The sequence below is a fragment of the Parambassis ranga genome, chromosome 14, assembly GCF_900634625.1.
Source record: "Parambassis ranga chromosome 14, fParRan2.1, whole genome shotgun sequence".
NCBI classification, from domain to species: Eukaryota; Metazoa; Chordata; class Actinopteri; family Ambassidae; genus Parambassis; species Parambassis ranga.
The window spans coordinates 2,881,245-2,897,501 of NC_041034.1; the positions used below are offsets into that span (position 1 = coordinate 2,881,245).

General features: G+C 41.6%; 1 protein-coding gene across 2 annotated transcripts in view; it reads left to right on the forward strand.

The window, feature by feature from the left end:
• tmem132e (transmembrane protein 132E) overlaps positions 1-16,257 on the forward strand; it is a 339,900-nt gene that overhangs the window by 291,079 nt on the left and 32,564 nt on the right. For both annotated transcript variants that reach the window (XM_028421320.1, XM_028421319.1), the window contains exons 4-5: positions 3,288-3,480; positions 10,883-11,026. In XM_028421320.1, the coding sequence (XP_028277121.1) occupies positions 3,288-3,480; positions 10,883-11,026 (337 nt within the window). The remainder of the gene's footprint in view (positions 1-3,287; positions 3,481-10,882; positions 11,027-16,257) is intronic.

Sequence of the window (16,257 nt, forward strand, 5' to 3'; positions counted from 1 at the left end):
CAGCCAGTTTCTGCTACTGTTTGTGAAGGACAGTCAGACAGAGAGAGAGAGAAGATAGGTGAGGTCTGGGCGGGATGACTCTCGTCACGGGTGGAGAGAGGATTAATTTGCCGCCTTAGCCACCAGTGAGGTGGTTTCATGTTGAATGTGAGGATTACAAGCGGGATTTTCATAAAGGTGGGGCTGTTATCAGGCTGGGATCGCTGGCACGTCTCTGACTAGCAAATATCTCAAGTGAGAGCAATCAAGTCACCTACCAAAAACTATTGATTGGTCAGATCTGCAGCCCGGGCAATTACGCCTTTTCCAAAGTGGGAGGCAGAACTAAATTTGCAATCTCCTCTCAGAAGCCCTACAATCAGGCCTAAAACAGAAGAAGAAGAAGAAGAAGAAAGCTGAGATTAGGCAGCAGAGATTGTTTATTGACAGAACGTGCTCGCTGTTTTCATTCAAAGTCGATCACTGATGAATTCATGGTGTACGATGGCATCATTAGAGCGAACAGGAGCCAGGAGGACGGTCATTAAGGAAAATATGCACAGAGGTCCAAAGTCAAATAATCCAAAAATGATCTCATCTGACAGGAAGACAAGAGGGCCATGTGACTACTGTCCAAACATTGATAGAAGTGTGGCTTTAATTCATCCACTAAGACCCCGTTCACACTGGGGAAATCAATCCGGCTAGAGCAGGATTCGGGCCATATCTGGATATATCCGGATTGATTTCAATCCACCTCTCGGAGGTGGATCTAGCGGGATTTGCTTACATCTGGCTCAGGTCATCGAATTCCGCTAGCGACGTGATACTTCATGGGCACAGTGTCCGGGTCGCGTACAAAAGTCATATGTAAACAACCGTCGAACTACGACAGCTTTGCCCCGAGTTTATTTTAGACAGGGCTACAAAGGAATAAACTGCTTTTGGAACTGAAATCTGGATTCAACCCTACGCTAGCTGGCCTAAATGGTTAAATACTTAAATGTGTAATAAATCTCTGCGTTTTTCTTCCTTCCAAACACACTAAATGTGTGATTCTTTGAATCAAATGAATAAAACTGTTAAATCACAACATTTTAGCCGGCCTGACCTTCATTGGTTAAAGTAGTAAGTGCCACACCCACTACACACACATAGAAGCTGCTTTAACTGTTCAGAGGAACACCTGCACGCTGTCAACGTCCACAACATCTTACTAAGCCGTTAACCCATTCACCACTGAGATCATAATAAAGCAGCATTTGTCTGATTCATAGTTAACATAGAAAAGTTTCACTGTAAGAAAACAGAAAGGGTTAAACTTCATCATCGGGTGACACGTGAGCTTTGAGAGCTAGGTTCCTGTTATCCAGTCCAATATATGACACCACTGTCTTTGTTTCTGTGGTTTTTCTGCCATGCTTTCATGTTTCTTTGAGTCTGAGGGTGCTTTCTGCATCTGCCAGAAGCCTGCAGGCAGCACGGGGCACGTGGTGCATCCCACCACCTGAAGCTCTGCCTGAACACACCTTCCATACGAGCCGTGCAGTCAGAACAGGAGGATGTGCTTCCTGTTAAAGGAACATTCCATGGTCTCTTTTTGGTTGGTTTGGTTTTCTGGTGCATGCACAGATATAGTCTTTCTTGTGGCGTGGATGCTACCGTTACTCTTTAGACCGTTCGCTTTAGATGCCTCACACCTCTTCTGCAGCTGATCGCTCTCCATTTCCCTCCTCCTGTTTGACTGGCAGAGGCTAAGCTTTCACTGCAGACTGGATGGTCTCCAATCAGCAGCTTTTGTTGTTGCTACAATTCTGAAAATGTGCAATTATATCACTATTTGTTTGTGTGTTTATTCCTCAGGCGTGCTGAGTCTTCATCCTCTCTGTAATTCAGACACTTATATTGACAGTGAGAGTCTGCTCAGGCTCTTTTGGATGGATCATAAACAAGCACTACGTGTGATAACGTCTCACTCAATATTGCAACAATTTCAAATATCTTCATCCTGATGAATCATTTAGACTTGAAAAGATGGAAAAATGGCCCAGGTTGGCTTTTGTTAAAGCAGAATCATCAGTGTTATTAAAGCTCGGTGTGACTTATTCAAAGGTTACACGCTGGGCGGGGGAGCAGGAAGGTTCAGACAGGAGTCGGATCACTTAAACTTTGTTCTCCGCTGTGACGGAAACAGATGAACTGTGATGCATCATTACTGAGATTTAGTGAAAACATTTGAGGTTTTACAGCCAGACAAAGAAACAGGATTAAACTGCAGCATTAAGATAAAGGGTTAATGATCCGAGACCGGTCTGAAGTGGTGTGTGTGTGTCTTTGTGCTGAGGATCTGATTCATGTGATGCTTCAAGCTTCACCCTGTAAAGACTACACCCTGACCTTTCAGATCTTACAGCGGTGTGAACGGCCTTGTAGCTGTCAGGAAGTGTGAGGTGAACCAATCAGAGTGAAGGAGCTGTTTCTGCAGAATGAAGCCTTATGATAGGAGCCGGACGTGTCTTGACAGTTCATGTGAGGCTGTCTGAATGCTGAACATTGATTCGACTGCTGGTTTGTATTCTGAGATCCTGTCTGTGCAGCGTTCTGTATATTGATCCATTGATCCAAGTGCAATACTGCGATCAATCATAAAACTATGTTCAAAGAACATTCAGCTCTTCTGTCTGTTCAGCATGAGAGAATAATGCTGTCGCCTTACTTCCTGAAGGTGACCAGCTGCATACATAATATCACAGCTCTGACACTATACACCATTTATTTTAATTCAATGATAACCTTTGGGGATCTGCCACTAAGGCCCCCGTTCACACTGGGGAAAAAAATGTGGCTTAAGCAGGATTTGGCCGCATCCAGATCAATCCAGATGTGTTTTTTTCCGAGTGTGAACACCTCCAATCCGGCTGAATCCAGTTTGATTTCAAGCCGGCTAGATCCACCCTCGAGAGGTGGATCTAGCAGGATTGGCTCAAATGTGGCTCAGGTGTGAACGCAAGCCAATCCGGCTAGCCACATTATTAGCCATATTACGACCTACCACCTAGTGGTTTGGAGAACAGCAAACACGCTGGATGAAGCCGGATTGAGTGCGGACACAACTGTGTGCTAGCCAGATTTGAAAATAGGTCTGAACGCGTCCAGCTTAAAGGCTGTCTGGGCTCAATCCTACTCTAGCTGGAATGACTTTCTCCAGTGTGAACAGGGCCATAATGTAGTGTTTAACTATTTCAGTACCAGGAGTGTGAGAGTGTGTGTCTTTTATGATTTTTGACTTTTTTTCCTGGCTCCCACAGGGATGTGATGGGTAACGTGGAGGTGATGCAGCTGGATTTTGAGATGGAGAACTTCACCAGCCTCTCGGTGACCAGAAGGATAAACTGGAACATCGACTACAAGGGTCAGAACCCGCCGCCCGACTCGGAGAAGGTGGTGACGGAGCTGACGGTGGTGCAGCGCGACATTCAGGCCATCATCCCTCTGGCAATGGTGAGTGGAAACAAACAAACACAGCTTCCTGTAGATGAATGCTACGTCGGTTAGCATCGCTAGCATAGTAGCTACGGGATCTAGCTAGCCACCAAGTCATTAGCACAGAATAAATAACTTGTTGTTTAAGTCTGTGTTGTTTAAACAAGCACTTGCTGGTCAAACTGCTACTTAGCAAGACACCGAGTTAGCTAAAGACTGCAGAACAGCGCCTACCTGCGCTAACCAGCAGGTCTAGCTAATAGGCGAATGCTAGCCGGCTACCTAGCTAGCTCAATTGCTAGCGGGCTACAGAGCAGTCTTGTTAGTGTTGTTAGCATAGCAGGGCTAGCTAACGCTAAGTGGACCAGCAGTGTTGGAGAATAACAGAATACATATAACACTTATTTTAGCTACATTTGCAATGAAACAGAGGTATGAGGAATTGCTGCATTTTAAGGTATCTTAGCAGTGTTAGCATAGCAACTTCCAGGTCCAAGTACAGAACAGCAAGGATGAGGACTAGCAGGTGTAACAGAGTACTGAATTTAGTAGTCTAAATATCAGACTCATATTACAGAATAATAATGATTCTTTTTTTAAAGTCTTCCTTGTTAATTATGGTAGAAGTCTGTGAGTATGACAGCTGCACAGTGCACACAGAAACAAGGCATGTTTAACATCTTGTGCACCAGACCGACTCTCTAGTTGAGTTTATACAGTATGCTCTCTGCAGACAGATGTGTTGTCGTTACACACATGAATCCAATCGACACCTCCACTGTCTGCTGGTTCTAACAGGCCCACCACTCCGAGCTTCTATTACTGGAAAAGTCGCAATTAGTGAGGGCAGTAAACAGATTATAGAAACAAAAGTAAAATGAATCAAGCAATAGGCGCTGAGTACATCCAGCCGTGGTCTCGTATTCTTGTGGTTTTTGCTAGTGGAGTAATTAACGTTTACTGTGTGTGGTGAATAATCTATATACACAACAGAATAGCGTGACTGGGAGGTGGAGGTGATATACAGATAGATCCAAAGCCTGTGGTTCATCTTGATTTTGGTGTTTCCCCACATCTCCAACCAGCTTCTTTACTATCATTAAGTCATTTAATTAAAATCTGTGTAAATCACAGATTTTTTTTGAGGCTTGATCCGCCCCGCCTAAAAAATCTCTTGGTTATATATATGTGTGCATTATTAGGCCACAGCTTGCCTGCATCTGAATGTACTGGAGGTGCATTTACAACTTTATGCACTGCACATCTGTTGTAGCATACGGCTCACTTAATATCTCCTGTCCCCTTGACATTTGGGATTAGCATGCATCTTGTTCCCAGATGTGTTTAGCTGTGCTGCAGAATTAGATTTCTGTCTGTGTGAAATTTATATATTCTGAAGCAGGCAACCAGCCCTGCACTCTGTACGACTTATATGAGTCAGGATTGTTTCTGTTGAAAGGGTGTTTGGGTGCAGCTGCTAAGTACAAGACTCCAAATTAGAAGAGAGGCTTTTTGTTGTTATCTTCATTGTTATTTTACCCGGTGGGGAATTTCAAGGCCACTAAGCTCGCTTGTCACTTTTAAAAATAAGACTTTTTTTTGAAATTGAAAGTAAGAAAATCTCAGATCTGTAACACACCACACACTGAGACCAGTCAGGCTTGATCAATTTGGTAAGTTTTCACACTGTGGGAATTCTCTGAGTGCTTCCAATTAGACTATCAAGTATCGCTGACATTGTTAAATGATATAAATAGTCACAGTTCACTTCAGAAATCAGATTTCCACTCAATGTGCCCATTACACTCAGTAAGCTGGCATGTAGTAGACAAGAGGCAGGCTGAGCCCCATTCCTCGCTGTATCACTGAGTGGCTGCTGCTGCTGCAGTCACTGAGGTTACCCTGAGAGATGACAATTCAGTCTTCCTTTGTTGGATTGGATGGTTTATGGCTAAATATAACAGGAGACATGTCAGATATTCAGAAGACAACGTTGATGAAGTGTCTACAGACTCTTTAAAGTACAATTTGAACAGCCTGCACTAAGCAAGAAGAAGCAAAAGTGGTTCAGTGTTCATGAATCAGTGTTGTTCTGGCACTCGTCTGGGCAGCTTAGACAGGATTGTCACCATGGTAGCAAAGAAAATGGCGAACATGTGTTAAACATAGCAAAGTCACAATCTTTTCCTACTTAACCCAGTGGTTTGTTACCTTAACACTGTAACCTGGTCAGCTCCAGTAGGCGCAGGAACAGCAGAGATAATCCACTGGATCTTCAAATAAAACACCACGGATGGACAAAAAATAATTAAAAATCAAATTATAACCATGCAGGTGCTCTGCAACAGAAGACCTATGAGCCCAGTGGGATTCTGGCCTAACCCTAACTGTGTAGTTTTAGTTTTGGTCCTGTAGTGACAAAAATATTTAAACAAAATAGATCAACTTAATTTAGCTCAAATCAAACAAACACCTATGCACTGTGGGTATTTGGTTTACGCAGGCAGAAAGAACTCAATATCCATTCTTAAATCACTTTGGTGGCCGGTGTATTTAATCCCTGTTCAGGCAAACAACAACAGACTGGTCCCTGCTGTCTTTCCTGCACTGGTAAAAAAAAAACATTAGTCCACCCAGGTGCATTCTGGTCTACTAGTGTCTACCTGCATACCTATATAACCTTGGTGCCCCCTAGTGACGCTAAATGGCGATCTGACAGTTGAGTTTCACTCTGGACCAGCAGCAGGTGTGTTTTGTTCTGGCTCTGAAGTATGAAAGTGATGTTTTTTAATTGTCAGACTTGTAATTACCACAGCGGACCTGACCACTGTGTATTTGTCCCATCAGTCTCGAGGGCTTTTTCTGAGTATGTCTGTGCCGCTCAGGTCAGGGAACCTTAGCGTCTGAAGCAGAAACGTCTGGCTCTAAAGTCCGACGCACCCTGTCTTCTTCTTCTGTAGCTGGTTTAAATGCACCTCATCCAGCTCCCTCCAGCTGCTGCTGCACAGCTGCTGACAGGTCGTAGAACAGATCAGCACTTTCTGAGCCTGCTGCTGAGAGAGGTGGGAAGTGTTTCTGTCGCCACAATATAAACATCATGCGTTTGGTGTAACGATGAAACAGAGCCGAGAGCCTTCTGTAGCTTCTGTCTGAGAGAAGAAAGGAAGACTGGCTGGTGAAGTAGAGTCTTTTTATGGTTGAAGAATTACAGAATGTGTGCAGACTACCGCTGACCTGCTGCAGATAAGAGGAGGAGAAGGGTGGAGTTACAACATGCAAGGAGAAACAATTCCAGGACAGCGAGGTTAAACCCACCCTGGGGCTTATTACACACTTTAGTCCACCATTAACACCGGAGCCTCCTTCACAAGATATCCTTATTACTTTGAGAGGAGAGCTGAACAGGCAGGGAAGCAGGAGGGAGGATGTAGATGCCAGATTCCCAGTTCCATTAGCTGCTCGGTGCCACAGCAGCAACACATGATAAATAAGAAATGATGTTTTCTGTTGCACAAGCCCCAGAGCTCCAAGTCACGCATTACATTTCCAAATGTATGTCCATAAAGATACACATCTGGCAAAATGTATTGTTTACATTATTCAACAGCAGGTGCAGTTCAGCTGAGCATTTAAGCCTAGCACGCTATAACCTCATGGGCAATCGCTACTAAGCTGCACAGCAATGGATTACATTAAGTGGGAATAACCACAAGCAACTTTAATCTGTAAACACAGTCTGAACAAAAAGGCAAGAAGGTTTGTGAATGAGTGGCTGAGATTACACACACACACACAACTCAATCTCATTTAGCTTCCCTCTGGGGAATTTACTTCTACTACCATTAAGTTTCCTTAACTCTAACACAAAATCAGCTTTTTTGGGGGGGCACACTTTTGTCCTAAATGAGCTTGGGTTGTGTCTTTGTGTGATTTTAAAGTGACATTAACGATACAGATATTTTTAGCAATTACTGTCTAATAGCCAAGAAGGATGCAAAGTAGCAGGGGTTAGCCACTAGCTGTAGCTAGCTCCAAAGCATGGCTGTATTGTTGGGCGCTTCATAACAATGATGATATATATATCAACTATTAACCCTCGGGCGTCACTTTAATTTACGACTAGATGTTTTTTCTGTTAAATGTTATGTTAAACAACTTCAGCCCTGCTCAAAACTACCAAACATTAAATGGTTTTGAGGAATTTAACTCTTTAAATGCCAGTTTGATTACTTGATGTCACAGTACGTTTTTATGAAGAAAACACCAAAAAATAAAAAAGTTATTTTCCATAAAACTAAAGTTAGGTGGCTGAGGCATTATTTTTAAATCTGTCATGGATATGTCAAAGATTAGCCAAAATATTGAGGTTGATGCATTATTATGTTTTGTGTAGCAGCAGTTTTAAAATTTGCTTCCTTTTGTGTCATTAAGGACAAAAATCTGCTTCTAAGAGATGTGTGACATCTGTGACAGATGAATATTTTTTCTGCATAAATATGTTAAACAACTTCAGCCCTGCTCAAAACTACCAAACATTAAATTATTTAGAGGAATAAATCCCTTTAAATGCCAGTTTGATTGCGTGGTGCGAATATTAAGTTATTTTCCTTAAAACAAAATTTGGGGGGCTGGGTTATTTTTATTTTATTTTTTTTTAGTTTTTTTATTAGTTTATTATTAGTTTTATTATTATTTTTTATTAGTCTTGGATATTTCAAAGATTAGCCAAAATATTGAGTTTGATGCATTATTAGTTTTTGTGTAGCAGCAGTTTTAAATGAAATTTATATAAATAAATAAATACATTTTCCACTTAGGTCCCATTAACTCCCTTTATAATACTACGTTTTTTTATTATTATAATAGCTATAACAAAATATAATCATGTTTTTCTTGATGTAAGGGTTTAATTTTTGAGGAAAATAGTTTAATATGACATTTTCTACTGTTCACCACTAAAATCAGCCATGTAATCATCGCCTCTGTTGGTTAGAACTTGGCCCATATTTTCCACAGGTGGTTTAAACATTAATTAAAATCAGTTTATTTCAGTATAATAGCTCAAATTCCCCACTCATGCATTACCATTAGCCAGTGTGTCCAATGACTGTTTTGCTGCTTCCTGGAAAACATGGTAATTAAGTGAAATGATAGCTGTGTGCAGCAGTTTTTTTTTTGTTCTAAGCTGAATACAGGTAAGCATAATTAGAGCTCCCAAAGCAGTTCATGTTTAATTGTAAAGTGTCTCATGTAGTGTAATACGAACCAGATGCCAAAACAGTAAGCAGAGCTGAGGGATGATGTCTTTCAATTAGGATTTCACCCCAGAGTCCAGTCAATTATCTGCAGAGGTCTGCTGTGCTTCGCTTCCCATCTAATGGGCCACCATTTTGTAAACTCCAAAAACAACAAAGATGCCTCTTTTCCTGTCTGCCACCCTCATTTCAGCAACAAATAGATCAGATATAAAAGACTGACATAATTAGATTGGTTTAATCATGGGGCTCAGTAGGAATAAATTAATTTGCTGCTCAGATGAAAGAAAACACTTCTGGGTGATGCGATTGACATCACGCACACTGATTCATAGTTTCAGTCCCCTTTTTCAAAGGATTCACTAAACATAGCTGACAATACAGAGACTGAGAAGAATAGAAGCCTGTGATGGATTTACAGCTGAAAAGGAGCTCAGCTGGAATTCTGGAAGATGCTGAGGAAGCAGTTCTCTATCATATGAATGGTGTGTTTAAAGTCTCATACAGATTCTGCTCTGTTGACACGTGCTGATCAAGACTTTATGTCCCTTTATGCCGTCTGAATGTGAGGACATTAAGCTGGGTTCTGCTAGTTTTCTGAAGGTTGGAGCACAGTGTGTTTTTTAACCCTTAATAATCCACCTTAATAAGAGTTTATGTTCTTATACTTTTGTTTCACATCGGCGTGGCAGTTGAAGGGAAGGTTGTGAATATTATTAATATTCTAGACTAGAAGCAGCTTTAGCTTTTGATGGATGGACAGCCCTGAGCACAGGCTGATTAGCATTGGAAAGTCTGACATAGCATTAGTCATAAATTATCTTCCAGATAGAACTTGGTATGTTAAAGCTCCTGACTTCTTACCGCGCTCATTGGAGTTCCCCAGAGCTCTGTGGTAGTTCCTGTTTTATATTATGCTTACATGACTGGTTTAAGAGGGAACCTTGATGAAAGTCTTCACTGTTAAGATGACGCAGCGAAATATCTAATATCATCTCCAAAGGACATTGCTCTTGAGCTGATTGAGCTCTCTATAAAGACGTTTCTCAGTCTGATGTGTTAGTTTGAATGAACAACTTGAATACTTGAATAATAATAATATGCAGCACATATTGCTAATTCTCCAGTAGGTGCTGTTAGCAGATGAGATGCAAAATGCAGATCAGGACAGTTCACAGCAGCTGATATCCCAGTTTGACAGTTCTACTTTTTCCCTTTACAATTGTACCCATAGTAAAAGGTAGATTCTGTTACAAACATCTCTGCCATTTACTTGACAAGTCCAGTCATGACCCACAGGTTTACTAGGACTATAGGTCGCACTTTTTTTCATCCTTTGGCTGGGTATGCGACTTATACTCAGGTGCGACTTATATATAAATACATAATTAGTTATCCTTGTGTCCTGACGTCCCATTACAGACGCACAGTAGTCTGCCTTTTACTCATTTACAGGTTATTTATAGGAATTTCTGTAATTTCTGAAGCTAATCATTTCTCCGTGTGTGAACTTGTTGACCTTGAGAGACCTGCAGAGAAATTCAAGAGGCAACATAACACTAAAAATGTAGTGATTTACATAGGCCCGCATCTCATGGTCAGCAACAGAATAGACACCGCTTTGTGTTTATTACCGACAGCGAACAAACACATACTGGCACGTTTTGTCATATATCTATATATTAACATCAGTCTAACAGTATGCTGGTGACTGCAGCATTTCCTATTGCATCTGAAAGAATAATTGTGGTCCTAAGTGAAGCATCCTTGTCGGATTTCCACTTAAAAGTTGTGCAAAGGTTAGATGCATCACAGCCTGCACATCATTAAAGTAAATGCCTGAAATTTAAGCACATTTAAAAAATGGGTTTCCTGTGTGATTATGTTTTATTACTCCTCTGTCCTTTTCATCCCCATTTCACTTAAACCCTGTTTAAAAAAAAACGTGTTCTCAAGATGAAAATGTCAGTTGATGAAATCCAATGAAAGACGCCCGGGTGTACTGTAATGAGTTCTGGCCTGCCACTGAGACCATCACCTTGTAGGCTCAGCAGCTCTGATGGTAATGGCTTTAAATGTGGACATGGCTAATACTGATGAAATATAAGGGAAAACCACTCTCTGCTTTTCATGAACACGTCGTGTCTATTTTCCTCTCTCTGCAGGACACGGAGATTATCAACACGGCCATTCTGACCGGACGCACCGTGGCTATTCCTGTCAAAATGGTCTCCATAGAGATGAACGGGGCCGTCACCGACGTCTCGGCCTTCGTGCAGTGCAAGTCGTCGAATGAAGACATTGTTAAGGTACAGTAAACCTGATTTCCTGCATCTCTGGGTCAATTTAGGAAATGTAATCCCTTTACTCTTCCACAGCAGCAGAGTCACAGCATCAAAACATCATTTCGGACTACTCCATCTGTAGACCTGATTTGATTCTTTGCCCATAGATAAGTCTTTATGTATAAATCAGTACAAAGGAACAGTAAAAGCCTGGAAGACACTTCGCTCACAGAGTTCTGTTTAGTGCAAGGACCTACAACTTTTTAAGCGAGAGGAGTGCAGAAAAATATAACCCAGCATCCCAGTGTGCAGAACCGGGAGGAGGATCCGAGCTGAGTGCGTGCACAACAATATCAAGTCTTGTTTGTTGATTAAATAAATTAAATCGGGATCACGACAACTTGCAGAGCACATTATAGGCAGTGATTACACTGTTATTATTTTCTCCGGTCAATTACAGTCATAATAGATTGGCACTATAGGCAGATTACATAATTGTATAGACAATACAGTGAAGTGTCGCAGTGTCGTTTTGCACTGTTGATCTTAATGAAAGTGACAAAGGAGGAACATCAGAGGAAATAATGTTTGTTATTATAGTCAAAGAAATAGCAGCACAGCCTGCGTAGGGTCTCATTTTGGTCTCATGCAGCTTTTAGTAATATTACACCCATAATGATAACATTTATAGCAAGAAAGCAGATTACATTAAATGAGCTACAAAGGGACACATCAAAAAGGAACATGTAATGTGTATATATTACTTGTTTTAGACTATTTAGAAGTGAATTTAATACACACCACAGAAAGTGTGGCCAGGTTCTGTGTAATTAACTTTATCGCTGTTCTTTAGATTTTAGTCGGTGCTAGGTTAGGGTCCTAGTTTGGTGGCAACCTTCAGGTTTGCTAAATTAAGCTAATGCCCCAAAAAACTGCAGTTCCTTATGTGGCCACTTGACGGCTGCTGGACAGATGATTAGTTGGAACCATTTGGCTATCAATATCTGTCAGAGCCTAATGTCAACCGATTGCATCACTTCTCACCAAAGTCTGCATTGACCAATCAGCAATGTCCTGACTTAAAACTGATGATCATCCTCTTAAATTAAAGGCAGCTGGATTCGACAGTGATCCTCAGAACTTTCTAAGGAAGCAGTGATCCATGAATGCTGTCAGACTTTTGTTTCAGTTGCTGGATTCCAGTTGTTTCTGGGATTTGCAGTAATCCATTTGCTTCCTCTCAGCAGTCTGTACAATCAGATCTCAGAGTGCTTGTGTAATTTGTTTGTACAGTCGATAACACGACGGCCTTTCACCTTTTTAGATGTGACTTAGAGTTTCCCTGGGCCACGGATTTCAACACAGCGCTGCCACTCAGTGGGTGTGACTGCAGTGACTTGTGCATCCTGTGATGTCACATGCATACCCTCTATGATGTGTAATATGGCTTTTTGAGCTTACAAGCCTGTTATTCAAACAGCATGGGAACCTTAAAGGCATTGGAGCTAATAACAGCTGCGTATACACTGACTCAGAAGGTCACAGTGTAATCAACACTAACTTGTCGGTCTTATCACCTCTTCCTGCTAACTGAAACTTTTATATTCTCCTACATTAATTTCTTCTATTTCCAGAATCCATTCTCCATTTGTTCATTGAATAGTAAAACTATATTATCAAGTCAGGCTAATGAAATCCTTTTCAGAAGGTTAGCAGCTCCTGAAGGTCAAGTGAGGCGGATTTGATTGCAAATTTTACAGACTGAGACTGTGAAGACAGCGACTGTTCCTCTAGTATCTGTCCAAGAAATTCTCACCGTGATATACTGAACTCATATCAGCTGCTGTCTTGTACATAAATTGGTCCCGATTAATAACTAGGATGTAGAACAGGTTAAATTATGAATTGAACTCACAGCCGATCAATGTGTTTCCAGCACAGACTTGTGGAGGGCGGGGCTACGGCTTGCTGCACTGTCAATAGGAAAGAGCAGGTGTCGCACTGGGGGCTGGATGGCTGGCTGGCCTCAGCACGTCATTTATCATTTTTCATTTTCCATTAAAGACAAGGCGCTGGGCCATGTGATATTGAGTGGGCCTGCTTCAGCGATCCTGCCATTGAACATTCGAAGCTAATTTAAAATGAGCCCTTCAAGCTCAGGAAATACACCAGTCATGACAGTTCAATAAAAACGACCCCCAGAATGCAGAAATATAAGATTCACAGTGAGAATCACAGGAACACTCTGTTGCTTCCTCGTTTTTTGGGGGGTTTTTTTGACGCCACACACATTTCAATCTATTCTAATCAGATTGTTTAAGTGGAGACAGGCTAAATACACACTGTGCAAAGCTTCCCATCTCCTGCAACTCAAACAGCTTTTAAACTAAAATTATTTTGAAGATTTGAAGCTTTATTTTGAGCCTGGCGTTCTCATTTGGATACTTTCCAACCCACAAGCTGATTTTTTTTTTCAAAGTTTGAGAGTAAAAATAGGTGAGAGGCTGTCATATTTTTTTTTCATTTCTTTAGTTCTTTCTTCTTTGGAAATAACTAAGCTGCCTCATGCATCAAAAGCCTATAGGAGATAAGCCAATCCTGTGTCTGTGTGTGTGTGTGTGTAAGTGCAAGTGCTGGAATAATTATTAAGGCACCCAGGTTGTAAAAGGTGGGAAAAAACAGAGTAAGAGAGTAGTGTGTGTTAGGATGTATGTGTGCTGGCCATCATAGACAACTGAGGCCAACCCCCACCTCCTATGGAGTCACATCTGAAGCCAGAGATAAGGCCTTATGTCTGCACATCACATTTCCAGCCTGTAGTCAGCCTGCAACACATTATATACACATTTACCGTCTAAATCTAGCATCTAAAGGGCAAGAAATGAGCAAATAACATCAGCAGCAGCTGTTGTTTTGATGTAAATGTTCCTGTAGCTCATTTTACTAATTACTTCTGGCCATTAGTATGTTGTTTTTTTCTTGTTCTGGGCTATTACAGCTAATCTATCTAGCCATGCTATAAGAAACAGTTATCCCAGTTGGGTTGTGAGAAGAACCAACTGACCTGTGCAGAGGCTTGACCTCGACCCCACACTGCACCCATGGGACGAAGTGGAAGGCTCAGTGCGAGCCAGGATTTAGCCAGCGGTCGACCTTGCTAATACTCTTGTGGCTAAAAAGGAGTAGACGCCTGTAGCCAGGTTTCAGCCTCCAGTGGGATGTGTAAAAACAGGAGAGTAGAGGCAGGAACAGAGAGCTGGCTGCTCAGAAACAAGACTGTAACACACAGGCTAACCAGTGTTGAGCAAAGAAGCCAACATGGACGGGTCAAAAATGGCAGTTCCCTGAGTGGCCAGCAGAGGGCTGACCAAAAAAAGTGAGTCAATAATATATAATGTCCAACGTTAACATGCCCCTCTATAATAGATTTGAAGAGGAATTTTCAGTTTTTTTTCAATTTTCAAAATTCCACATTCTCTGAATCTAACTAAACTTCTTGGACACACTACTGGTGTGGCTACACACCAGTAGTGTGTCCAAGAAGTGTGTAACCATCCGAGGTTTATACATATCTAAAACTCATTCTCATCATTCAAAAGATGATGATTTTTTTTAATTGCCTCCAAACAAAAATCTCTAAACACTCAGCTTTCGAGAACAACAGATCATTTTCACACTGAGCATCATTAATCCTGCTACAACAGGCTAATGGGGCGACTGGCTCATTTAGCTAACAGAGCTAAATGAACTCATTGGTGGCAATTCTCTTAAAGCCAGCAACACATTCATCACATGCAGGAAAAAAAAAATCTTCATAACAGCTTCAAGATACAATCCCAGTAATGCTATCCATATGTCAGCCTTCACTCAGTGGCAATCTAATTCATATGTTATCCCTAAATGGAGTGGAGTGTCAGGGCAATTCATTCAGCGAAAATTTAAATTTAGAAATAACATTGTGGTTAGTGTTTGGAAAGACGTGCAGCAGTCCCAGCATTGAGGGGGGAGCAGTTTATTCTGTGTGTAGTGTCTTTGACATTGAGACATGGGAGGTTTGTAATGTGTTAAGATAAAGAAAAGGTGGCTGTAAACATGTTTATTTATGCTGTAAAGATGGACATTTTAACTTACATCTTAACTAGCCCCTATGTGGTCATAGAGAGAAAACCTAGGCTTTATTTCTTCGAGCTGAAGTTTGCCTTAGCTGACCCTCTAAACCCATTCTACATGGCAAAATTAGTTCCCTCTGCAAACAGCTTCTCCACCATTTTCTTGGCTACCATGGTAACAAATCCTGCCCTGAAAAACACATTCACATGCACTGTATCATACAACCCCTCATACAACTACAGGAGGGTACTTGTTATGTGAACATTGGGCCTTAAAAACTGACCTTGAAAGTGAAAGTTTATGCTTTCCTAGTGAGGACAAGTTGAACATCTAATCACACAGCTGGCTACCCGTGACCACACAAATTATAATAATATAATAAAATCACCCTTAATTCTGCTGTAGTTGCCCAGTTTGACATCTACAGAGACTGGGTGGATGGGTTATTTGGGGAACTGCAGTTTTTGTCTCTTACACATTGGTGTCATTTCGTACCTTTGGAGGTTGCTGCCTGCTTGTTACTGGTGTGTAAAAAATGTTCTAATCCAAACTCATAATCTTTCCTTAACCTATTCCTATTGAGGTTTAAGGACGCACAATTTTGTGGACTTCATTCTTCATTCCTGGAGTTTGCCACTTAATTAGAAGTTAAGAGTAACCCTCTAGAGTTGCATAAGAAGGACTAGGAAATTGCTAAAGAGCGTAAATAATGAGCTGATGATGTAATAGCAGTTTATCTGATCTGGCAGCCTGACTCCTTAAAATGGAATCAAATTATGGTCCATTCTGCATGTGAACAGAACGTGGATGAACAGCAGACTTTGCAACATTAGTGACACTGCGTGAACGGTCACATCATAGCAATACGCCATGAAGGACAGATGCTGCCGCCACTGGAACCGTTTGGGAAATTAATTCAGTTAATGTTATGGAATAAATGTGTGAAAGGCCCTTAGGTGCCTTCACCTTTATTAACCCAGCCGGTCTCTCATCCTGCATCCTGTGACCAGCCCGTGACCGACGCGCAGGCAGCTCTGCCTGATGATCTGTCTCCACCCAGGCAATCTGCCGGCACCATGGAAGATGCCACAGCACATTAGCAGCAGTGTGACGGCATGTGGCGGCTCTCCTCGGCGAGCCCCCAC